General features: G+C 40.5%; 1 protein-coding gene across 1 annotated transcript; it reads left to right on the forward strand.

Moving 5' to 3' along the window:
* The first annotated feature begins 1,533 nt into the window (after positions 1 to 1,533).
* On the forward strand, positions 1,534 to 26,705 carry TET2 (tet methylcytosine dioxygenase 2). Its single transcript, XM_010586207.1, has 9 exons — positions 1,534 to 4,920; positions 7,162 to 7,252; positions 10,850 to 10,943; positions 12,083 to 12,291; positions 13,695 to 13,845; positions 16,055 to 16,144; positions 18,737 to 18,874; positions 20,338 to 20,698; positions 21,984 to 26,705. Exons 1-9 carry the CDS (start codon positions 1,575 to 1,577, stop codon positions 23,393 to 23,395), a joined length of 5,892 nt encoding a protein of 1,963 aa, XP_010584509.1. The 5' UTR covers positions 1,534 to 1,574; the 3' UTR covers positions 23,396 to 26,705.
* The last annotated feature ends 508 nt before the right edge of the window (positions 26,706 to 27,213 follow it).

Consider the following 27,213-nt stretch of genomic DNA (forward strand, 5'->3'; position numbering starts at 1 on the left):
AGTCAAAATATATGTTTGAATTGTCCTGATACTGAAATCAGAGCTGCAAGGAGAGGGGATTCTGCTGGATGTAATGAATCTCATGAATTAATATTACTTTTAAAAGCATTTTAGAATCATATTACTCAACTGAGTAAGGCAATACTGCACTGAAAACTGTATAAATTAGATGTTCTTTACCATTTAAAAAAAAAAAAAAAGATTCGTGTAGGATAAATACATAAGCAGAGCAACCGTGATGGGAGAAATTTTTCAGTATAATAGTTCTTCCTATGTAGTGGTAATACCAGCCATGTGTAGTGCTTGTCCTGACTTTGCAGTCCAACCAAGGATGACCTGGCGATGGACAACCCTTCAGATTCCCCTTTATGCAAACTAAAAATAAAAGCTTCAGGACAAAGACATGCATGAGTCCAAATTTTCTCTGTGCAATCTCACATCTGTAAGACCCTCTGTCAGTCTGTCTTATGTCATTTGTGACTGGTTGAGAACTATAAAGCAAACAAAGAATGAATTACAAGCAGAGTCAAACAAGGGCTTTATCTATGTTAACTGGGATTGTGAATCCTGGGAAGATCCATGTGAACGGGATTAGCTTGTCATTATATGGAATTTGTTCACCGCACATTGTCAGTACTTTCATCCAATGAAAAACATTTTATAAATAAAATACAAAAAGTATATGAGAAAACGGGATTTTCCATCCAAACAAAGAAGAAAAAAATTCCCAGCTCCACAGCTGTGGTGCTCAGTTCAAAACCCAGATGCATAGTTTAAGCCATGCATGATGTCTATATGTAAATTTGAAAGGATATTAATACCTGAAAAAATACCACTTCCATCAAAACTTTCAGAAATCTCTCGATTTGTTTCTGTCAACATTACCAAGGTGCTGATGAACTGTAAGAGTTCCTATGGACAGCAATCAAGTGTGGCTTTGTCTCACGTGTGTATTGTGCCACTTGCGTGGTCTTTAGGAATGACAGTTTTAAAAGACCTTGTCAGGCAACTGAAGACAGAAAAAAAGGAGCTTTTCCCCTCTGATTGGCAAGCTTGGTGGCAATAATCCTTCAAGTCACACAAAAGGGTTTGGCACACTTAATCCAATAATGGGATTAGCACCACGTCTGGGAACCATGGTTTTGGCATGACTTTCTGCCTTACCAAGGAGAAGAATTGATGCCAGAGGAGTCCATGCAAATAATTCAAAAGCAGAGAATATTGTTGGCACCATTAGGAGAGGTTTTTTTGGTAAAATATCTGCTTGTGTGTTAAATGGGGGTAAGGAACCACTCTATTTTCACTCTCTTTTCATCTTGAAGAACAAACCTTCAAGAAAAAGGGAGACATGGGGCTGCAAAATGTGGTATGATAGTGAAACACCCCTCAGGTATGCCTGCAAGCTCATGTGTGTGGGAGTTGGTCAGGCCAATGGGTGCTTGAATGCTGCAGGAATTGTCGGTAATTGGCTGTCCATCAAGGGAAACTAAAATTTACTTGGATTCTCTCCCCTTTCTTTTCTCTTTCAGATACGTTCGGAGGGTAGCCTTGTGGATGGCCCCGGAGCAGGCCAGATGGAACAGGACAGAACCAACCATGTTGACGGCAATAGATTGAGTCCATTTCTAATACCGCAATCTTCTCACGTTTGCCAGACAGAGCCTTCTGCAGTGAAGCTACAGAATGGAAGTCCAGCAACAGAGAGGCCTGAAGTTGAAGTAAATGGAGACCACAAGCGGCTATTCATTAAAAGCAACTATGGAGTGCCCTACCTGAAGGGAAGTCCAAACAACCGCGTTAGCCCCGACCTTTTACAAGAAAAGAAAGTATATTCCAAATATATGCAAAATGGTGGGATAAAACGCACTTTTAGTGAGCCCTCTCTGTATGGACTTCATGAAAACAAGAAAGTGAAACAAGACAAAGAGGTAAACGGAGAAAAACCTGAGCCAGAGAATAATAATGAAAAACCAAGCGTCTCCAATTGTTACAGTGAGAAGAAACCCGAGAGTTTTACAGGACAAGAAAATGAAGCTTCAGATTTGATACAGTCTACAAGATGCAACAGTGGTGGTTCAGAAAACCCTCATGACCTCCTGATTCAGGATAAGCAGGAGCAGGAGAATGTTCGTTGCCACAACGGGGACATTGTCTTACTACTTAAGAACAAGGCAGTGCCAATGCCTAATGGTGCTACAGTTTCTGCCTCTTCCATGGAAAGCATGCATGGTGAACTCCTGGAGAAAACACTGTCTCAATATTATCCAGAACATGTTTCCATAGCAATGCAGAAGAACACATCTCATATCAATGCCATTACCAGTCAGGCTACTAATGAGTTGTCCTATGAGACAACGCATTCATCCCATACCTCAGGGCAGATCACTTCCCCACAGACCTCAAACTCTGAGCTGCCTCAAGTGCCAGCTGTAGTGGTTACTGAGGTCTACAACACAGAAGACTCCAGTAAACCACCTGTATTGCCAGGTAGCTGTTCGCTTCAGAAACCAGAACTACAGCTACAGCAACAGATTCCAGGCTATGATCCACACCAGTTACCCATAGGAAACAGTACTGTTCATGGAAGCATAGGGCAGGTTCCCAACCAAGACCTCTCTCTAAGTTCCAGCAGTAACCTGCAAGCTCAGAGCGCCGCTCTGGAAAGGTTTTCTGAGCAAGCAGAAAAAAATGGTGCTTTCTTTAAACAGAACTCAACGTTTTACAAAGATTCCTCCACTCCTCCTGCTCCAGAAAAGAACAGTGCACTGTCTGTTGTGGTGCGAGAAGGACACCATTCCTATGACAACAGATGTGATGAAGCTCTTCCTGGGGAGATAAAGAATGAAGGGCAACAGCAGGGACCAATGTCAGAAAGTCCCAGCCTCAGCCAACAACAGCTTCACCCTCAGCAGAGACTTCCGCAGCAGGCACAAACATCACAACAAGATGTCAGTGAAAGCAACCCGCAAGCTGCTGTGGCCGCCTCAATTCAGCAGCACCCAGAAGAAATGACGCCGGCGTCGGAGCCCCCCCTCCAAAACCTGCAAGTGTGCGGAAGTAAGGGTGAATTGCAGCAACACTATCAGCATTTCCCAGGACAGAGAGAACCTGAGATTCCTCCGGACAAAGAAAAGGACCAAGTGAAAGAGCCTGTGCAACAGGCTCAATATTATTCAAAACCAGCCTGGATAGAACTGGTTTCCACCCAGTTCCGCCAGGGACAGCCTTCCCAAAAGCCCAGCGAAGCATTATTGCGATCAATTCTTCAGTTCCAGGTAAACACAGCCGAAACAGCCTACACGAAACAGTATGCTGGAAGTCCTGATGCATTAAAGGGGCCTTCAGGACAGCCCCAGAGCCAGAAGATAATGCAACAGGCACAAATTCCGCCATTGTACAAAAGCGAGACCTCCCAGCTGCAGCCGCATCCCACAGCTGACAAGCAGCTGCCGTTCCAGAAACACTCACTGCAGCCACAGCTCACGAAGATGGATTCCCTACTCAAGTCCCAAGTGCAGCAACACCCTCCGCAGCAGCTCCAGTTCCAGCAAAGACCAGAACAACAAGCCGAACAGCCTTTAGGGGCCCCCTTGAAACAGCAGCACTTGAATCTCCAGCCAGGGGAAAACAACCAATTCTTGCATTCACAGATTTTGCAACAGATGCTTCAAAACCAGGCACAGCAGGTGCAACTGCCGTGCAGTCCGCAGCTAACCCCAAACCAGCAACAGGCTCTGCAGATGAAAAATAAAGACCTGCCCCAAACCATTTCCCACTCCCAAAGCAATGCTGAGCAGCCGCTAGACAGGACATCCTTCAATCAGCTTAAAGTAGAAGAATGTTTTCAAACTGGGAATAAGTACATGAAATCAACAGCATTCCCACTGCATAACCCTCAGCTAGGCCTAGAGCAGGTACAGAGCATGAACAACAAAGCTCCCCTTTACACTCAGAAAGCAAATGCTAGTCTGCAGCATCCCTGCCCAAACAACATGCACTTGATTTCTGAGAAGAAAGAAAACGCCGCAAATATTGAATGCTTTGGAGCCAACAAAATGCAGGACTTGCAAAATGTGCAGTATTTTTCAAATAACTTGACCGCAAAGCAAGATGTGAATCACTCTTTTCAAGAACAAGAGCAACAGACACAACAAACTTCAGTTATACAGCTACCACCACTCCAGCAAACACAATGCTACGGTGGTAGTCTGAACCAAGATCTCCAGAGCCAACAAGCTACGCAGATTCCTCAGCGGTACTTACCACACAGCCAGCAAACTGCCCCACACTCCCAAGACCAGAGAGGCTGTCATTTGCAGTCCCAAACCCCTAAGGATTTTCAAAAGCACGCTGCTCTAAGGTGGCATCTCTTGCAAAAACAGGAGCAACAAGCATACCAGCAACCCAAAACCGAGATTGGTCCCAATGCAGCACGCAAGCCTATAAAAATTGAGGCTGGCACAAAGTCTAACATCTGCATGCGTCCATCAGCTGGACAGCTGGAAAACAAAATGTGGAAAAAAACAATTAAGCAAGAGAATCAGCACTTTGGCTGTGAGAACATGCAACAAAAGAGCATCATCGAGACAATGGAACAGCAGCTAAAACAGATACAGGTCAAATCACTGTTTGATCACAAGACTTTTACTATCAAATCACCTAAACATGTGAAGGTTGAAACAGCAGGCCCTATTACCATCCTATCAAGAAATACCAGTGCTGCAGATTTTGACACTCAGACCCCAATCTTAGATCAGCAAGCAAACTCGTCTGCTGAAAAAACCCCGACCAAAAGAACAGCTGGAACTGTTCTCAATAATTTTTTAGACTCACCTTCCAAGTTATTGGATACTCCTGTAAAAAATTTATTGGACACACCTGCCAAAACCCAGTATGATTTCCCATCTTGCAGCTGTGTTGGTAAGTGCTGGGATGTACTAAAACCGTACTAGTTCACAGGAAGGAAATGAGCCTTCAAGTTGGGATTGCGGGGTTAGTTGGATGTTTGTGTTGGAGGATTTTTTGGGTTGTTTTTTTTAGAACAGTAATTAGTAAAGACTTACAAAATTACAATTTTATACACTTATGCCTACTCCACTTATCCAACCCTACACACAGGCCCTTTCTCAATATTTCATAAAGCAATTACCTATTTGCTTTTTCAGTCAGAAAGCTTATGGCCAGTAATGTATTCCCTCACATCCATTCTCCTTGAGCAGCAGACATGTAATGACAACATGCTGATAAAAAGTAGGTCATAACTTTATAATCTAATTTATTCATCAAGGTTAGATATAGCATTTATAAAATATGTCCTGGGTCCAAAACTTGAGATCCTTATGCCCTTTTTTGCTCTAACATGAAATTGCTAAAGTTTCCCTCAGTAAAGAAGGAATGATAGACTATTCCTTACTTGTTGCAAGAGTTTATCCTCCCTTTCACACACTTGTCTCCTGCAAGGCTAAAGAGATCGGCAGTTTCTTAGAGAAGCTACACAAGTGGCACCAAAAAAGCAGTGAGGGGGACCTTCAGTGTTTCTTCATGGCATACCCGATCTCCAAAAGCTGGAAGAATAGAGCAGAGGGAAGCAAAGCAGAGCGACAGGCATGGCCTCGTAGCCCGAGTTTCCACACAGCACTGACACTGTACATGGCCAGTTCTAACAGGCACTTTCAGACTCTACTGGATTCAGGCTGAGACAAAAGGTTCAGCACCAAAAATGGGGGCTGGGGGGGGTGGGGGGGGAATGTTGGAATAAAATAAGAATCCTTGTTATAGTTTCACTTACTGGGATTTCACACCATCTGTAAAAGAGGAAAGTTGAACCAATGTTTCTCCAAAACTGCAAAATGGACTTTTGCCTTTTCGAATGCATGGGGCTATGTCTCAAAGTTGATTCATGGGAACAAAAAGAGGAGGTAGTGGGTTTCCAAAGCTCCTAGGAAGAAAACTGGAAGACAGTTCCTTGCTGTTCCTTGTTGTTTTATAAGAAACAACCTACAAAATGTAGGTTTTTTGAAAACACTGAAGTTGTTTGGGGTTTTTTTTCTTGAGACAGTTTCTTCAATGTAGTTGGCACAAGTTTTTGTGGCAATCATTTCATTATTCTCACTATTTTTTCAGCCAGTACTGCGACTGCTAACTAAGCAAAAGAGCTTATTCTCCACTTGCATTTTAATTCTTCAGTCTTAGCAGACCCCCTAGGAAGTAAAGGAGCATGAAACTTAGTTCCTGTCCTCTTTGAAGAACCCAGTGCCACAGTGTAATCGACAAGGTTTATTGCTCTTTCCTACCAATACTTGTCCTTAGGAAGATTAAATTAAGCCATTCCCCCATTGACACGTTCAGGTTTATAGCACGCCTTGATAATCTGGAGGCTGTACGTCAAGAGCAGCATCACCTCATCCAACCTTTGGAGTCAGCATGGCAGAAAGCATAAAGTCAGCCCTCAGACAAGTCAGCACAGCTCCACCATCTCCTGAACCCAAGCAGGTTCTTTCTCACTGCTGGAGCCTGCCTCCTAGTATCAAACCAAACATATAGCATATATTGTGAATGCCGACATGGTCCTACATACACACAGAAAACTGAGGCCACATTCTTAGCATACAAGCATTTTGACTAAGCCTTGTGCAGGATTTCTTTCAGCAAACTTGCTTTTTTTCATTTCACAGAGTCTGTGGGTAGTAGAAATTCTCTATGTAACATTACTGGCCACTTTCTCAAGCTGTAGGTTCCTACACTGTAACATGTCTGCTGAAAAACAAGTACTCTACAGCTCACTAACGTCAGTATTTACCGTTGTTATCCCATTTATCCTCCTAGATACTGGGAGAGGAGGAAGTGGGAGAAGGAGAAACAATTGTTAGGTGATAACAGGAAAATGCCTTTTGAATTTCATTGTAGAGCCTGAGCTGTGAAACAACTGTTTGCGCTAGCAAAAGGCACACAGTCTGTATCACAGCTATTTACAGGATTAGCCACATGCTTTGCATGTTTCATACAAATTGCGTGGGCATGCTTTAGACATAAGTGTTCGAAAACTCTGACCCCAGACCCATACAGCAGTATTCTAACAAGCTAGATGTAACCTTTGCAATATGACTTTTTACATTAAAGAATTAAGCTTCGAAGTAATAACCTTTATTTTGTTTTAAACAGAGCAAATTATTGAAAAAGATGAAGGTCCTTTCTATACCCATCTAGGAGCCGGTCCTAATGTGGCAGCTATTAGAGAAATCATGGAAGAAAGGTAATTAGTACAAAGGCACAGGGCAGATTAACATTTATCCTTTTGTGGATGTCAGAATTTTTCCAGCTTTTGCACATAAAGAAATAAACAATTGCAAATCAAGTAATTACTTGTAGGCTTAGCTACTCCAGTGTTGCCAACATTACGCACTGTGCTATTCACCAGAGAGTCACAATATTTGACAGGGCTAATAGCCTGCTGCCTGGCACAGGCTGCACACTTTGAGACAGATGCCAGCAAACCCAAGCAGGAACAAGTATTCACCAGCCTGCCAAGCAAGACGGTTGGCAATGGCTGCAAAAGCAGGCATGGAGCTGGTGTTCCCTCTGGGTAGGAGAATGCTAGGTAGAAGGAAGATGAAGAGCAGAATACCAAACTCCAAAATTAGCTCCCCCCTCCCAAATTACTAAGTGTATAGTACAACCCTAAAGGGCTAAATCTAACTCGGTCACGTCCAGAGGAGTGCCACAAAGTTGTTGGATAGGATTTCAGCCCAAGAATCAATAATTAGTTTTGTGAAAAAACATCTCCCTTCCTCGGCGTATTGCACAAACCCAGCCTTATCTTGACTGTTGACAATCCCGGTATTGTGTTGCATCCCATGATATATATTTATTACATCAAAGCCAACCAAACCAGGAATTTTGAATGGCACAGAATGGATACATGATCTGTGCTATTTAAAAATATGTGTAACCTACCAGCCTTTCTAAGGTATTTAAATTTAAAATTGTCACAGAAGTGACTTCTGCACTGTGAATTCTGCATTACTTGTAGCTTTTGGCGTGCATAGGCATTAATGACCAGATTTTTAGAGGTATCTGGGAATTCAGTTCCCCTCTGAACAAACAAGCAAACAAAAAGCTCCCCAGTAAGTCAGAGACAGATGGGAATTTGGTTTGTTAATACCTTAAAAATCTGGAGTCCAGAATTGCAAAGCAGCTCCAGGTAGTTGCAGAATCAAAAGCAAATGGGCATTATTGCAGTGCTGTGTCTGAGGTAAGGAGTGCTGTTTCTTAGCAAGGTCTGTTAGCTTGTGCTCATCACTGCATGACCATGGGCCACTTAGGGCATATTAAACCCTTCAGATTACCTCTAAGTCCTAAGGTCCTTTCTCTTTCTTAGCACCTCCTTCCCTGTGAGTCCTGTGCAGGGCTTGCCCCAATACTTGTTTTCAGCTTTGTGAGCAGCTCAAATGTATGTAAGCTACATAAATCAGCTGCTTCCTGCAAAGAGGGAGTAAACACTGACCCTCCTGAGAAGCTTCTTACAATTTATCTCCAGAGCTCTCATTGACTCATAGTATTTACAAATAGTAAATAAAGGAGGAAGGTCATGTCATGATGTCAATTATTAGAGATGAAACTTTTTTCATTTCTTTACCTTGGAATGTAATTTTTCATCCTTAATATTGACCTCATCTTTTTTCTTTTTTTTTTTTTTTTTTGCATTTAATTTCATTTCATGTTGGCAGAAGGAAATCCTGAGAGATTATAGATAACATGCATCTACTCAGCCAGGTTCAGCAGAGTATAGCAGCAGCCACTTGAACAATGGCTAGTTTTCAACTGTTCATATGGTACGCACTGTGCAATTCCCTGACTGAAGAACTCCGGAACTCCTCCTCGTTAGTTAATTTTGTAGCCCTAAGTAAAAAAAACCCACTTAACTATAAAGATACTCTCAAGCACATGTGTGCAGTTGGTGACACTAATCACAACTGAAGCACTTTTAAACTGGCTTTCCATGAATATGCATTGACTTTTAAGGTAGCAGCACTGCCAAACAAAGCAGGATTTGGATTTAGACTTAGACTTGCAGTTAATATTTTAGCTATACCATAACAAATTTTGTGCAGAATCCATGGTGGATACATACATTTTACCTCTTCCTTCTCCCCATCCCTACTTCATGCTCAGTGAGTTTTGCTCCGGTTTTAAAGCCAATCAGCTTTGCCCTGAAAGCAAGCATGACAAACATCAAGCACAAATTCCTTTGTGACAGTTGAAAAGATTTGAGACAAAGTCCATTTCATTTCCAATGTGCAATGTACAACATATTTCTGTAGCGGCATCTGCACAGTTGTCCTGCAATCCAGATTAGCAAATTAATATAAAATGTTAAGATTTAATTTTTTTTTAATGTAGTTAATTAAAGAAACAAATGTCTACTAACATCCAAGCCTAAGTAGGAAAAAGTGACCTAACAGTTGCCTGCAGAACATGTGTAGTACAAGTGATTTTACTTGTATAATTTCCTGTGACACTGAAATTTCACAATGAGATCACATCTAAAATCATTTCCTTTACAGGACAGAAGTTTAAATACAAATATTTGCTCTTAAATATGTCCCCAAGATTTTAGTACAAAAACAAGAGGGATGAAAGGTCAAAAGTTCTCAAGGCATCATTAAATGGCTGCATAACAGGAAGGAACTATCTTGATTGCTCTATAGGTTAACAGGCAAAGAACAAGGAGACTGTGATTTAGTCCTCACACTTGGTTATTTTAAAAGAAAAAAAAAAAAAGTAATGCCAATGAGAGTGGCAGAATTCAAGAAATGGGTGATGGAAGCACAATTTGCCCAGTCCCCGAAATGCAGCCAAGTCAACATGGTAGCTGGGTCTGTAACATTGCAGACACTGAGGTTTCTAACACACGGCTTCACCAGAGATGTGGTGTGCTCTAGGGCTCAGCAGGTGGGCACACCCTAGCTGCAGCAGCCCAGTGAGAGGCCTGGCCAGAAAACACACCTGGAAATGGCTTAACAGGTCTGATGCTTTTTTATTGATTCAAGATTTGCTTCCCTTAGCATTTGCCGCACATTTCCACCTGGTCCATCAGACGACATGGAAAGTGGATCCCCGTTTGCTCTCAGTAACAGCACTACTTGTATGTGGGGCTAGATTCTGCCTTGATGGCATAATCACCTTGATTAAATGCTTCAGCAAGAGCTGAGCTTGCCCACCTTGGTCGCAAAAAGACACACACAGACAGCATCATTTGAGGGCATCTTGTCATCCTAATTCAGTATAGAAGTCAGGCAGAAGTAAATAAGTAACAATTTATGAGCAGATGATAAAGTAAAGGAAATAGATATGATGCAAATTAATCATGACTTAACTGATTCACACTGTATCTAAGCCAGAAACAAGCACAGAAAATTAATAGAGTGACTACTGCATGCCAGCTGTTCCATGACAACTTAATTATATACATTTCAGAGTAATAACTTTAAGTTTAACCCAGAAATGAAAGAAAAATATAAAATTCCTCCCCAAAATAGAGAGACTTCAAGTCCACTTTTCAAAATGTCATCTATAACAAGTTCTCTACAGAAACAGTTAAAAGGTTTGGGAATATTAATGTGATATGGATAATTTTTACTCATCCATGATGTATTAGAGACATTTGCCTCTCTTAACATATCAATCCACCACTATAGTAGAATCAGCAAGATAAACTGCATTGCGCATCCCTCCCTCTAATTCATAGTGTTTATTTTTTAAGATAAGACTGGCAAACGTGCTCCATCTTTTCAGTGTTCATGCAGAACCAAATTAATCTGCTTATTGTACATATTTTTGTTTGTTTAAGATTTGGACAGAAGGGTAAAGCTATAAGGATTGAGAGGGTTGTCTACACTGGGAAAGAAGGCAAAAGTTCTCAAGGATGTCCAATTGCTAAATGGGTAAGTGATGTACAGAAATGTTAAGACTAATCTAGTTCAGTATGATGGTTCATATAAGCAGGCAGCAGTGACATGTCCTTCTGTTAGTTGACACTCTGAAACTTAAAATAGCTCAAAGGCAGCAGTACCACAGGACGCCTGTAGCCTGCTCCCACCGCTGTCTCTCACACTCCATTTACTTGTTGCACTGAGACTAGCAAGGATAAAATTTGTTTTAAAGGTATGAAAACCTGAGAAAGAAGGCAGTTTCACTTGCATTTAAGATTCACACCACCAGGCATTCTCACTGCTGTTTAATTTTAGCTTACAAGTAAGTCCAGTAAGTACACCACTGTGATGTTTTTAAATTGCACTCCCAGTTCAAGAGAGGCATTAGGACACCCTCTTAGCAAACACTGTCATACTTGGGCACAAATTACTGAGTGGTTTGGGTAGGCTGGGGAAAGACAGGATGAGGAAAAACTGATATATGATTATAGTCCTTATGCATGCCAGACTGCACCTTTCTTTCAGAAATACCCACAGGAGCACAAGCACTGAGAACCAAGAACATCTATTGCTTTCCTCTCATCACTGTAATGTCTGTATGTAGTAAAGGCAGGTCACAAAACTGAGAGGCTGATTACAAGTTTAGCTGCTTAAGTTTGGGAGGGAAAGGGAGAGAGCTCCCATGTCCAGTTATTTGGTCCCTTAGCTGCTGCCTTTCCCCACGTGGCTCCTGCGCTAAGCACACGTGTCCACCATCCAGCTCTGTGCAGGGAGGCATCTCACTGCTCACTTTCTTTTGCCCTCTAATCAAACTGGGCCACTTGTACCATAGCGCCAATTCAGAAGATTCCTGCTGAATCAGAGCATGGGGGATACCTTTACAAAGCTGGTTTCCACCACCATTGCTTTCCATGACATCAGTCAAGCTTAGCCTCTTAGAGTCAGCTTCATTAAACAGAAAGGTTAGCCCTGGCCCATATCACTAAATGAGAAAAATGGACTGAGTTGCCACAAACAGAGAGCAAGACAGAAGTAGATGTAACATCCACACACACGCACAAATGCTGAGGTTTCCTCTTCTCTTGCTCTTTACATTAAGAAACGCATTGTTTGTGTTGGGGCTCCGGGGGTGTGTGTTGCTGTGGATGCAGGTAGTCCGCAGAAGCAGTCAGGAGGAAAAGCTACTCTGCTTGGTGCGCGAGCGAGCAGGCCACACATGTGAGACAGCCGTGATTGTGATTCTCATCCTGGTCTGGGAGGGAATCCCAACAAGCCTAGCCGACAAGCTCTACTCCGAACTCACCGACACCCTAAGGAAGTACGGCACGCTCACGAACCGGCGGTGCGCCCTGAATGAAGAGTAAGTGGAACAAAGGATATGCTTGCCAAACTTGCAACCCCACCTTCAGCCTCGGAGCTGGCACCTCCACTTGTGCTATTACCCTGAAATATGCGTAACCTTTTGTCATGGTTTAACCCCAGCCAGCAACTAAGCACCACGCAACCGCTCACTCACTTCCCCCCCCATCCAGTGGGATGGGGGAGAGAATTGGGAAAAGAAGTAAAACTCATGGGTTGAGATAAGAATGGTTTAATAGAACAGAAAAGAAGAAACTAATAATGATAATGATAACACTAATAAAATGACAACAGTAATAATAGAAGGATTGGAATATACAAGTGATGCACAATGCAATTGCTCACCACCTGCTGACTGATGCCCAGTTAGTCCCCGAGTGGTGAGCCCCCCACTCCCACTCCCCCCAGTTTATATGCTAGGCATGATGTCACATGGTATGGAATATCCCTTTGGCCAGTTTGGATCAGGTGCCCTGACTGTCCCCTCCCAACTTCTTGTGCCCCTCCAGCCTTCTTGTTGGCTGGGCACCAGAAGCTGAAAAATCTTTGACTTTAGACTAAACATTACTTAGCAACAACTGAAAACATCAGTGTGTTATCAACATTCTTCTCATACCTAACTCAAAAACACAGGACTATACCAGCTACTAGGAAGACAATTAACTCTATCCCAGCTGAAACCAGGACACCTTTCCAGCTATTTCAGGCCATGTGAAAACCAACAAACCTCGTGAGAAAAGCAAAGTAAATGATAAATCAGGGAAAAACATCTTCCCAGAGTTGTGAAGCATCTCAGTGTATTTAAAGGAAGGGATCTCGGTAGGGCCTGGGACAGCAGATACCTCAACCTTGAAATAAAAACTAGATGAACTAAATCATACTGTAAGCCTACAGAAGCTAGCCTGAATCTAAAGAAATTGCACTACATCGTTTTCCCATGTCTTTCTCGTAGCAAAGAACATTTAGACCGAAATTAACATAGCTATCACTGTATGTTACTTTGGCTTCATGAGTAGAGTCATATTTCAGGAATTATTGCTTAGCCCCTGTCAGCGGGCTCCCACATTCTTGCAGTGCCGTCAGCATATGCCCCTTCCAGGCACCATGAATATCACTACTTAATAAGGCACCACGCAAACATACCCTCTTTCAAGCAAAGCCAGGTTTCTCACAGAAGTGTAGAAACCCCACAGTCCTTGTTTTGCAACCATGAAATCATTCAGTCCGATAAATTCTGCTGTTATAACGTGTATGCCTCCCTCTTTCATTTCTTTATTATTTACTGATGGAAGACGATCCAAGACCAGTGATTCCCCAGAGCACTGGCAGAATGCCGATGCCTACTGTGGGAGTGCCCCGAGGTGACCCACCTGCTGCTAACAGCCATATTCTCTTATTTTTCAGACGGACTTGCGCGTGTCAAGGGCTGGACCCTGAAACTTGTGGTGCTTCATTTTCCTTTGGTTGCTCCTGGAGCATGTACTACAATGGTTGTAAGTTTGCCAGAAGCAAGATTCCAAGAAAGTTTAAGCTGATGGGGGATGACCCAAAAGAGGTTGGTGTCCATTTCTAAAATGAGCCTTATTTGCAAGGAAACGTTTTCTGTCACTCTGCAAATAGAGATACAGTACAAGAGACCAGGGACAAAAGCCCTGCCTGAATGGCATACATGTAGGGTAATTAAATAACTGCCAGTCAAAACTGATTGATTCCAGTCACTGAGCCAGCTGAATTGACTGTCCAAATTCTGACAGCTGGTAAAAGCCTTGAGACTTGAAGCCACGTTTGCAGGCTTTCACAATTAGAGGAGAGGGCATGGCCTGAAAAATTGTTGCTGTATTAGGCCTGCAACTGGGCATTCCCCAGTGGCAGAGTGGAAGGTTTACCAACTGAAGGCACGTAACATTGTAACTGGAAACCAGAGCAGACTGCATGGAGACAAACTTGATGAAACTCTGAGATGGCAATAGGAAGACCAGGATAGGAAGACTCATTCTACATACAGTCCTGCCCCACTGAATGTTTCCAGACTGGGCTCTGTGTTACAGCAAACTGGCAACTGTTTAAAACAAGTCAGAGTAATAAAAAACCCATTGACCTTAGCCTGGGCACAAGATACCTCTGAAGCTATGACTGCAGTGACTGCTGGACACCTCCAGCTAGTCATGTGTCTGGGAGGCTCCAATGGCCCGGTCTGTTTTGTGGCAAGCACATGCAAATTTAGTCCCTTGCTTGCGTACTGACGCATAGGTCCACAGCTTTCACTGTATTCTGGTATCTTGCAACAAATCCAAGCATTTCTTTCACATGATCAGAGAGCCAGGTACTTCTACATCCTATGGCCTGTGCTGAGAATAGCACACTATTTAGAATATCATCATAATTAACACACAGTTTTTCCTTCCCACTGCTCTTCTACAGCCCCAAGAATTACGGAATAGCTCTCCTTCGATCATACTGTGGCACCAAGCCTTCTTTATCATAGCCTGCAATCCTGAACCCCTTGAATTTTCTAAGCTGGATACCTGGCCAGAGCCCACCAGGGCACTCTTCCAACTTGCATTTTTGGGTTTACTTCCCGTGGAAGCCAGAGCTAGGCAGGGAAGATGGTGTTACCGTCCAGTCTTGTTCCCACACAAAGTCGGAGGCAGCCAAATCATACATGCAGAGCAGGGGCTGGGTCCCATAGCATAGACAGTTTATAGACAACACAAATAGGATCCTCACCAATAAAAACTAGAAGTAACACTTACAAATGGTAACCTATGGGCCATACAAAAGCTCCAAGTTCTGGCAGCAGCCACAACATCACAGCAAAGTATTTTTGACAATTTCATAATATCATTTTGGAGTCCCAAATTAGGATATATTCCCATAGCAGGAGATACAAATCCTTAATGCACCAAACACGTGTCTGTCTCAAACAGGTTTTTCACAGCATTTCACACATTCCTAAAATACACAAACTCCTCAAAACAAGTATACCACTCCAGGTATGCCACTGTTCTTATGCACTTCAAATTAAAAATAAGGGCCTCATATAAAGAAGGTTTTGAATTTGGGATTCTCATCCTGAGAAGATGGGGGAACAACTTAGGAGTATGTTATTAGAGTACTTCATTTTTAGAGCACCCTTCATTTTGAGAGTATGTACCTCTTCTTATAGAAAAAAAGAAGCGTGGTCATTCCTACCTCTGTATCACCAACTACTAGACACATCCACAATTCTTCATTGCTTAAGAATTGGGAACTTTTTGAAGTCTGAAGTATTTAAATAATTTTAAATTGCTGCATGAAAAGATATTTCAGTGTGTTGAAGTGCTGCCATTGCAATGTGCAAAACCCTTGAATTAGCCAGATTTACTTGATGGACCATTCTGATAATACTTCTCTCATGCTTTCTGAAGAGTGTTATTTTCCCAAAACTCCACTGGGGAAAATAATGAGGATCATCACACTTGGATCTAAAACATCTCCATGTTGAAGAATGTGATTCTTCTTAATATAAACCAAATTAAGATTCTAGTATGTGATGTCCTCTTGCAAGGCTCACACTACATTACTTTACTACTTCATTACTTTAAAGTCTGTGAAACAATAAAATTAAAAGGAGATTCACAACAGTTACTGTCTAAACAAGAATGATAACAGTCTAGGCCTTTACACAAGTATCAGTGTAAATGTAACTGTGTAAAGACCTAACTTCTTAGATCCCATACATACAGTATGGAAATATCATTGAACTCTATTTCATCTCCTAACAGGAAGAAAAACTAGAATCCAATTTGCAGAATCTGTCAACCCTGATGGCACCTACCTACAAGAAGCTTGCACCTGATGCATATAACAACCAGGTATGCTGGGGAAAAAAGGAACTGGAGCAGTCATCCAAATAACCTGATTTTTACCACACTTCCCAATGCTTCAACCTTGCACCAAACCATTATGAACATTTTGTGCCAGCATTCCCTTTACATCAGGGTAAAGATGAATGGAAATGAACAATTCCACTTAAAATGCTTTGAAAAGTAAAGCTAGCAGAATTTGTTCCACTAAATAGAACTGATCTTTTCACTTACATCAACACAATAAAATTACTTCACTCTTCAGCTCTACACACAAATTTCTAGATTTAGGGTGATTCACCAGCCCAACTAGCAGAACAGCCATGAAGATGGTGTGAGATTGGCAACAGTGCTAGAAGGCAGTGTATCATATTGCACTCGAGTCCTGAAGCCACAGTTTCAGTTCTGCTCTCTCAAGTGGCAGATGAATTTAGTTTTCACCAAAGCAGCCATTACAAACATGCTTTTAAAGCAAAATTTGATATTTAAACCCACTCAGCCCTGCATATGCACACAAGTGCCTGCACCAGCCCTCTTGCATGAGGGGATTGTGCGCACGCATTTTCTGTGAAGCAGTGTTCACAGATACTAGCACATTTGAAGCTTTTATGGGTTACCAGTGTGGCTGTCTCTCACCTGCATTCCTTTACCAAACGTCTTTCAGATATTTGCATCAAAATTTGACAACATACCCCTTGCAAATGCATAACTGTTGGCCTTCATTTTTGTTGCTCAGGTTCGCTACCATTACAAACATTCACAGTACTTACAGTCTCCAAACTATCAGCATCAGTGCAAACTATGACATCTTCTTTCTTTCCTGTTGACAGCATTATGCTGTAGCAGCCAGCGCAAAGCAGATTTTCAACTGTAATGCAAACAGTAAACTAACACAAAACTGTCCATTTTTATTTGCCGTAACACTCGCTCCTTTACTGCATATTTAGTAGAAACTAGACAGGGTAAGCAGATTCAGTACAGACTTACCCAATTTCACTTACCTGATCAGATAATGTTTGGAGGCTTATTATGGAAGAAACTGTGGCCGTGTGCCCACTAGCTGTGGTTATCTGTCCAAATATCTGAGAGACGTTCTGCAAGAGAAGAAAGGAAGACGAGGAAGAAAAAGTGAGGGGGTGGTGAACAATAAAATTGTTCTTTGCTTGGGCTGCTTTTCTTTTCCCACAAAAATTCACAAAAGAACTTTTCTCCATGTAAGCCGTGGTCCTGCCTGACACTTGTTGAAAATACATGCTTTTACAAGTTTCATTTTTTACCTTGCGTAATAAGGCGTGTGTATAGCTTGGCCGGTTTCAGGAGTTTCATGCAATCCTTGTATTTGTGGGGAAACCCTGATCAAGTTACTGTCAGTGGCTTTAAAGAGACATGATTGAGGCCTAATTTGTATGGTATTGTAAAAGCTTCTAAAAGCAAAAAGCCGTAAAATCAATCCACCTTTGAATCCTGAAAAGAAATTCCAAATTCCCAGATTTATTCTAATCCAAGTCTGGATTGCTACTGGATTAAAATCTAGAATTGGAAATGGTCTGTTTTTCTAACTGGACCCAACAGATCATCTCAGAGAACAGTTGCACCAGTGTACTTTAAACAGACGATTATAGTCTGGCTAATGTTTCAGACCACTCTCATTTAATTCCAAAGAAGTTTACAGGTTTCAAGTTTTGTTCTGCTTTTATTTTCAGATTCCAGGGAAGTAAATATTCCAAATTTTAAAAATAAAGGTCTGTGAGCAAACTAGACATCTTTTTAGTGACCTTGGATCAAGACTTAGCAAAACTTCTAATTTCAGCTCAACTTAAAATGGAATCCACTAAGTTCCATTAAGTGTAGATTTTTTTTGCATTCACTTGAAAGGTTCAGGAATTTCAGCAAAGTATTTTACAAACATGGTTTAATTTTTAATTTTCTAAATAAAATATGAAACTGTCATTTGTCTAAGGCTTGATCTTCCACTGCAAAATCCTTTCTTCTTGTGTAAGGTTTATTGTTGCATTATCAACTCTTTGTAAAGCTCATTAATAATGAGTGCACGGGTAGAAAGTAGTGTCTTGACTGCATTATCTCTCTTTTTGGTCAGGGGTCAGAATTGTACTTAAGCTAATGAAATACACATTGAGAGTGCCAAAATATTACAAATCAAAAAGCAAATTATTATTTTTCATTAAGTCATTCTGAAGTCAGTTTTCTAAAGCCATTTTCCCTCAATAGCTTGGTTTATTTCCAGTCTACACAAATATATCACTCTTACAGTGCCAGATGCTGAAACCATGCACTGCATTTGTCACGTAAAAACACCAACCACTGGCAGAGAATCAAAAGTAATACGCAAGGAAAAGTATTATTGGCCAATTTCACAATCATGCCAGAGACAGAAAGTAACAGGGAACAAAGCAGCAAGGAACGAAGTATGGATGTGAAATTGCCATCAAATTGCTTGATTTTATTTGCCTTCAAGATCTGTATGTTGCCACCTCCAAGATGTTAGGAGGCTTGCATGTTGTCATAGCGGAGCATTCAGTGCTAATCCTGTGTACTGGAGCATCCAGCTCAGTTGCAGTGATACCTGTCATCTCTTTCCAGATCGAGTATGAACACAGAGCACCTGAGTGTCGTCTGGGTTTAAAAGAAGGTCGCCCATTCTCAGGGGTCACTGCCTGCCTGGATTTTTGCGCTCATGCTCACAGAGACTTGCACAATATGCAGAACGGGAGTACACTGGTAAGTCTGTGATCCATCTAGCCGCCTTACTCCAGCACTAATTTCATATAATTATCTCCTGACTGTTTAAATTTGTACTTGCATAATGCAGATTGCTAAAAAAAGAAACATTAAGCAGTAATTGAGCTAACTTATTACCCCCTACACAATTTTCATTCAAATGAATGAGACTTATGGTGTATTAAAGAAAGGTTTAGTATAGAACTGGTAAAAGAGAAAGCATGGAGGCAAAGGAAGGAAGGTCCCAGCAGGACTGAAATGCCTGTTTCAGTGTTCCTGGAACAAAATGGTTTATATATTCCTCTTGAAACACTTTTTTTTCTAACAACTTTGGATTATATCTTCTAATACAGTAAAAATGGAAACAAAGCACTTCTTTCTGGGACAGAGTTTTGGAAGTTGTGGATTTCATTCCTGCATGGGATGAGCAGAAAGTCTGCAATCCTTGACATCCTTTATATTGTATATGCACCCTTTACTCTCTTCAGTTCTGATCTCTAGCATGTACAGCGAAGATTCTGTAGAAGATACCAGAAAAGCAAGCTGGTTTTCAATGTGTATTGGATTATTTCTGTCTCCTGCCTACTCTCTCTGTGACAATACAGTTGGGGTAAACATGAGAAAGAATAATCTTCCGTCTTGAATAATCATCATGGTTGTAATTTGAAGCAGCTACCTGGATTCACAGTGCCTCTCTTAGTATGACTAAAGACAGTATCTACTTTTTTAATAACAACTAAATTTTTCCTGTTCCCAGGGTCTGACTTAATTGACAAGTCAACCACCACCAATACAATATGTATTTCTAGCTGAGCTTTCTTCCTAAAACTGGCTGATGCAATGATTTTGCTACAGAATATGTCTGTATCAGCATCTTTTTCCACTGAGATGCTTGCAATACATGTTTTAGCTGGAGCTAACACAATGAGCATGCTGCGTGACACAACAGTAACTTCCTTAAATCTTGTTATTAACGTTACAGTGACTTGTTCCTTTGCAAAGTCCTGGAAGTTGCCATTGTAAGGGGGTGTGAAATACAATGGCAGTATGTTATATTGCACACTATTTCTAATAGGTAGCTGGCTAATGTATTACACTGAAAAAATCTTCAGGTGAGTACAAAGTCCCAGGTTCTACTGTTTTAGCTCTCTGGCCACGGTACAATGGATCACACAGTTTGTTTCACGTTAGGGTAATCCCTAACTATGCTGTTCATTTCAGCACAAGTACAAGAAATAGATATATATACCTTCTGTTTCTATTAACACTGTCCAACAGAGCAATGGAAGAAATGAAATTGCAGGCTTGTTGTGATATGCATAAATCGCACAGAAACTTACAAATAGCTTGCCAGATGCCAACGCCAACAGTGGCAGGGCAAGGTAAAATGCAGAGGCTAGTATTCCAGATCTCCTCTTCTCAGACTGGTTTGAGAGAGTTACTCTAACACACCTTTCCGACAGGTTTGCACACTAACTAGAGAAGACAATCGTGAAATTGGCCAAACACCAGAAGATGAGCAGCTCCACGTGCTCCCGTTATACAAAGTCTCTGATGTGGATGAGTTCGGAAGCACTGAAGGCCAGGAGGAGAAGAAGAGGAATGGCAGCATCCAGGTCCTTACCTCCTTTCGCCGAAAAGTAAGGATGTTAGCAGAGCCCGTCAAGACATGTCGGCAAAGGAAGCTAGAAGCAAAGAAGGCAGCTGCAGAAAAGCTTTCCTCCTTGGAGAATGGGTCTAGCAAAGCTGAAAGAGATAAGTCTGCTGCAGCACGCAACAAGCAAGGCAACTCTGAGGCGGCAGGTCATGCAAAGCAGCTAGCAGGTAAACACATGAATCTGATAGGGATCTTTATCAACAGTGGTAAGAAATCAGGGCTATTTATAATGAGTCTCAAGAAAACCATTATTCTCAGACCAAGAACATTTTAAAGTAAAAAGGAAAGAGAACTGTTGAAAGTAAATATGAATATTGTGTATTTATAATACTAGACTCTGTGGTCGACTCTGGAGAAGCCAAAAAAAAAAAGGTGTATGAGAAATCCTTTATTGTTGGATAGTTAACACCTGTAGAAATCTGGTACTTTTGCAAACTCTGCTTGCCATCTAGTGTATTGTAAAGTACCTTTAAAAGACTAGTAATGCCAGAAGCCTTGAAGAGAAGTGTGTGATGCTGCTGCCAAAGAAAGAATGACCTACACATCACTCAGTGTCTGCCACTGTTACAGAGAACCTCCTAATTTGAGGGGATTCAAGCCTAACCTCTTTACCACTATTTATACTCTCTGCTTCAAGACCAAAAGCAGAGCAGGTTTTTCCATGGTGGAGTATGAGTTTAAAAATCCACTTAACGATCCCTGGCAGTCTTCATCAGTAGATTTGAGAGTCCTGAGCAAAGCAGTTCATCATGACTATTTTACTGTTACAGCAACTTTCTCAGAGAGGGAAAAAAGCAATATGTCCTAGGCCACTCAGAAGGTCACTGAAATACCTATGAATAGAAGTCAGCTGTCCCATGACCCAGGCTAGGGTTGTAACCATTAAATGATGCCATTTCACTTTAATGAATAATATTTTTGCTCTTATGTCTTCAGTTAATCTCACTTGTTACTGAACTGTTCTCTCAGTGAATGTCACTGTTAGTTTTTTACATAAAGCTAGGGATATTTTTTTGAGACAGTCATATTAACATAGATGAGAAGAATTATTTATTCTTGGGGAGAAGAAGGTCACCTTGTGCACGGCTGTTTGGGAGCACTTTGATGCTCCCTTTCATGGGCTACTTAAATGATGATTCAACTCTTTGGATTTTGTGCATGTGACTCTGAACAGATTGCACTGTCCTCTTTTTCCCCGTTGCCACTAGCATCTGATCTCACTGGCTACACGCCAAAAAGGATGAGTAGCCTTAGTATTTATTCAGCTTCTTAAAGGATGGTATTTGAGATATGAGAAAGGGAGCCTCTGTTAACATATCATATGATACATATCTATGAAATTTCTAAGAAAAGTGTATCATGAAAACTCTATAAAGTATGTAGTTTGTTGGTTTTTTCTTTTAAAAAAAAAGCTTGTTTGTTGTATGTTTTTTTTTATTTTCACTTCTACAGATCTTTTACGTCTTTCAGGACCAGCCACACAACAACAACATCAGCAGCAACATCCACAGCGCACTCTCCCTAACAACGCTCAGTCAAATCCTATTAACTCTTACTCGGGTTCAGGTTCTGCAAATCTCTATGTAAGGTTGCCTAATCCAGCCAATGCTTATCCAAGCTCTTCATACACTTCAGATCCCTATGGAGGGTCCAGTCCCATGAACCTCTATACAACCTCATCACAGCCTGTGGGGTCTTATTTGAATTCTTCCAGTCCCATGAACCCTTATTCAGGATCATTAAGTCAAAATAACCAATATCCACCCTACCAATGCAATGGAAACATACCTATGGACAACTGCTCCTCTTACTTGGGCTCTTACCCTTCCCAGCATCAGCATATGGACTTGTATAGTTGCCAGAGCCAAGACCATATGTCTAAACTAAGTCTACCACCCATTCAAACATTATACCAGCATAGGTTTGGGAATAGCCAGAGTTTTGGTCCCAAGTACTTGAATTATGGAAACCAAAATATGCAGGTAGACTCCTTCAGTAATTGCACCATTAGACCAAATGTACACCACGTAGGGTCTTTTTCCTCTTACTCCACCCATGAGGCTGATGGCCATTTTATGGAGGTTGCCTCAAGGTTAAAATCTAATCTGAGTAATCCAAGCATGGATTATGCCTCCATGAGTAAAAACAGTGAACATCATCACATGCAACCTCCTCCACATTTAGCACACGACTACCATTCTGCTCCGAGTATGTTTAGTGGTCCTTCTAATTCATTGCATCTCCAAAATAAGGATAGTGAAATGATTTCACATGCAGTTAATGGTTTGTCTAACATGCTTCCAGGTCAAAACCATGATAGGACTACTCCCCAGGGTGGTTTAGATAAAACTGATGTGCTGAATCCAGAAAAAGCAGAGGATCCTGATGAAGTCTGGTCAGATAGTGAGCAGAGCTTTCTGGATCCAGAAATTGGAGGAGTGGCAGTTGCTCCATCTCATGGGTCAATTCTCATAGAGTGCGCAAAACGTGAGCTCCACGCAACAACTCCCTTAAAAAATCCCAACAGGAACCATCCCACCAGAATATCCCTTGTCTTTTACCAGCACAAGAGTATGAATGAGCCAAAACATGGTCTGGCTCTGTGGGAAGCAAAGATGGCTGAGAAGGCAAGAGAGAAAGAAGAGGAATGTGAAAAGTACGGTCCAGACTATGTGCCTCAGAAATCTTATGGCAAAAAAGCAAAGCGGGAGCCTGCTGAGCCACACGAACCCTCTGAGCCAACGTACGTGCGCTTCATCAAGTCTCTTGCACAAAGGACACTGTCGGTCACCACAGACTCCACAGTAACTACATCTCCATATGCCTTTACACGGGTTACAGGGCCTTACAACCGATATATCTAACTTCACATCTTTGTTGGTTACCTCATTTGAAAAAACACCTTGTCAGTAGGGTAGTTCTTCTTTAGGTTTTGGGGAAGGCAAGGGTGGAGAAGAAACAGTGTTTTTAGGAAATTCATCAGTGGAAAAAACCTCAGCACACCAGCAAAAAGAGGTAATCTCACTAGCGCACTTATTTTCCACTGATTTTTAAGTGGTCACAGATGGCACGTAGGAAACAAGACCAAAGCATCCTATGCAAAAACAAAAACAAAACAAAGAAGCGTTTCACAATTTACATTTGAAAACACTGGCTCCATTACTGAAAGAGATAATCTGCAAATGGATTTTTTTTTTCTTACAGTTTTGCACATCTGTGGCCACTTTTAATGTCATCAAGTTTGCATAGTCATGGAACAGGAGCAAAAAAAAAACCCTAAAAAATAATACTGTAGTATTACAACTGCAGGAATCTTAAAATAACATCTGGTGCTGAATCTATGATGTACTGAAATACTGGAATTATGGCTTTTTAACATGCAGTTTTTACTGTAATCTTATTAGTCTATTGATTTTATTTAACAAAGTAGATAAGTATAAAACATAATGAATAGACAGCAAAACACTGAATTTGTTTGGATATTCTAAAACCATGGTGCTATCTAAGAGAATGGTGTCTTTATTTTAACAGTCAAACAGTTAATGCCTTTATAACAAAATGTCAATGATGTAGTCAAGTGTTCTTCAACAACAGGGAGGACCTTTTCATTCATGTATGTATTGAATTTACCTGGTGTTAAAATAAGCTTACTTTTTAACATATGGGAATTACAAAGACCTCTGGATTTTGCTCATCCAGTCAAGTCCTAGAAAAGGACAATAAAATATATAGAGAGATATTTTTTTTTAAATAGTGTTTCAAAAGCACTTTGTCTACCTAAGCTTGGCAACTTGAACAATGCTAAGGTACTAAGACATTAAAAAAAAAAAAAAGAGTTTACTTTGATTTTAAAATGCAAAGATAATTTTTTTAAACTAAAAAAGCTTTTAAATACTTTTGTTTTAGCCATGCATCTGCTAGTGGGCTACATATCCATTTTTAATACAGTCAGTTATGGTAATAATGGGACTTACTGGATATAAGGGAATACTTTAGTACACAAAACACATGTTTTTCTGGTGCTCATCTCACACAGCTATACTGTAAACTGTTTTCTACAATTATTATGACAAGTTCATTGCTCAAATATGTACAGTTTTAAGGAAAGAATTTTATATTAACCACAGGTAATAATTAGCAGCATGCGACAGACTACAACTAGTTAGCTTGGGCTTCTGCTGTTTTTAAAGATCTGTATGCTCTTCAAACATTGAATGGCAGATTGCTTTTGTGTTGATAATTATGTACATTGTGGTGTAAGTCATTTCTCGGTGCAAGTGTCCTCTTTTCCAGGAAGATTGAGCAGACCGATGCCTACACAAGATGAATGAAACAGGGTTAGTTCTGTGTGATTCCGTTGATTAAATAGAAAAAAAAAAATAGGCAGCTGGCTTGCTGTGGTGGTTTTAAATCATTAATTTCTATTAAAAAAAAAGCAGGAGAGTTGTATAGTAAATTAAATTGTAAACAAAACTTTTTTTAAACGCAATGCTTTAGTATTTTAGTACTGTAAAAATATTAAATCTATATATATTTGGGTTTTGAGCTGAATTCACATCATGGTGCTACTCAGCCTGCTACAAATATATCATAATGTGAGCTAAAAATACATTAAAAGGTTTGAGTGATGTTCCTACTTGTCATATACCTCAACACTAGTTTGGCAATAGGATATTGAACTGAGTGTGAAAGTTTATATATTGTATACCATCTTTTTCCCCCAATAGCCTTTGAAAAAAACAAACAAAAAAAAAACAAAACAAAAAAAACTCTCAATACTTGACATTTTAGCAAGTATAACTTGAACTTCAACTTTTTTTTTTTTTTTGGTTCTAAAAATTCAGGGATATTTCAGCTCATGTTCTCCTATGCCAACGTGTCACCTGTGTGTATGTAAAGCTGTTGTAGGTTAAATATATTATTCTTGGGTTTTTTGTTTTGGTTTGGTTTTTTTTTCAGGGATTTAATGCTTTTCTTTTGAATCCCTTCTCTATTTTTTCTTGTACATGTATTGATGTAACTAAAACTAATTTTGTAAATTTGTTAGCTCTTTTTATTGTAATGAAAGTGTTTAAGAGATTTAGAATGTTTTGCCTGTTTCAAACGAATAAACAAAAAGAAAGTAGAATGCACTGAGCTGATTAAAGGGAAAAATGTAAGGCAGGGGTTTGGCAAGTGACTGTTTGCTAGAGTTGTTCAAGTCACTCTCTAAACAAGGCTTCTTGGATACTGTAATGAATAAAATAAAATATAGAAAGGTACAGTCTGTACAAGGGCTTCCCTAAACATGCAAACCTCCATGTCCCAGATATATCTTGTGCAATATACTGTAAGATTAAGTTTGGTCGGAAGAAATTTTATCTAACAGAATCACAACCTAACTTGAGAAAATCAAAGGAGGCCTTTGGGTTTAATGGTCAAATATTTATTATGGCAATTTTGTTTTTTAATTCTCAGTCTGTGACTTTACCCACTGCATTGAAACAAAAGTTTCGCCTTTTAAAAAAAAAAATATGGTTATATGTCAGATTAATTAAATCATTATAAATCTTCATCTTTTGGTGATTTTTTTTTAAGTCCTATATTATTCATGTAATCCATAGTAGACGTTTGGTTAAAATGCCGTGCACCGTCATTTGCCAAACTGCTGGCAGCAGGAGCAGGAAGCTTAGTTGGTGAATCAGTTTTGTATTGTAAATACCCGAACTGTAATTTTTGGTGTACAGAACCCTGCCTCAGTTGGAACGAATGACAAAGCAGACATAAAATTGCTTGTATAGGATTATCAGGTTGACTATAGCCATACTTGAAGATGCTTCTGAGTGGTGTCAACTTTACTTGAATGAATTTTTCATCTTGATTGACGCACAGTGGTATAAAGTTCACTTCTAAAGCTAGTGGTTAACTTGTGTAGGAAACTTTAGCAGTTTGACACTAAGGTAATGAACTTCTGTGTGCATTTTCTATGCTTATGTTCTACATTTTTTTTTTTTTAACTTTAGTTTCATTCATTTTCATGAAATGTTGGTATGTCTATAAAAAGAATCCGAGGATGGTTATAAATACTGTAAGTATTGTAATGTAATGCAGGTTATTTGAAAGCTGTTTATTATTATATCATTCCTGATAACGCTGAGATGTGGGTGTTTTTAATAAAATTTATATTTATTTAATGCACTCTAAGTCTGTCTTGGCAGAAACTTGTCTTTCCCTGTCACTAACAACAAAGCCAGCACAGTAAAACGTGTCCCATGGCACCAGCCACAGGTCAAGAGCCTCAGGAGAACCAGGCAACCGTTACAGGGCCAGGGAAACTGCTAGCCTGAGGAACTTAAATCTAAAACTGTGTTATGAGAAACAGAGGAAGTTGCATTGAATTTCTAAGCTGCTGAAATACGCATGGACTGACATACCAGGAGAACCCAAACTTTTCAATGAAGCAGGCCCACACACCCACACAGGTTTAGCCCATCTCCATCTTCCGTGACTCAAGCATCACGGTCAAATGAAGTGCATCACTAGGGACTTCAAAACAGGAGATCTAGACATCACATACATTCCTAGCTCTGCTTTGACTCTTGCCTCTAATGGGTTGGGACACTAGCTACCTAGCCCAGGCTACTGCTCAATAAAATCCATGTTTACAGTGAAGGAGGGAGGCCTTTTATGGGCAGGAAGAGAG

Source organism: Haliaeetus leucocephalus, unplaced genomic scaffold, assembly GCF_000737465.1.
Source record: "Haliaeetus leucocephalus isolate CR32 unplaced genomic scaffold, Haliaeetus_leucocephalus-4.0 Scaffold140, whole genome shotgun sequence".
In the NCBI taxonomy this organism is placed as follows: Eukaryota; Metazoa; Chordata; class Aves; order Accipitriformes; family Accipitridae; genus Haliaeetus; species Haliaeetus leucocephalus.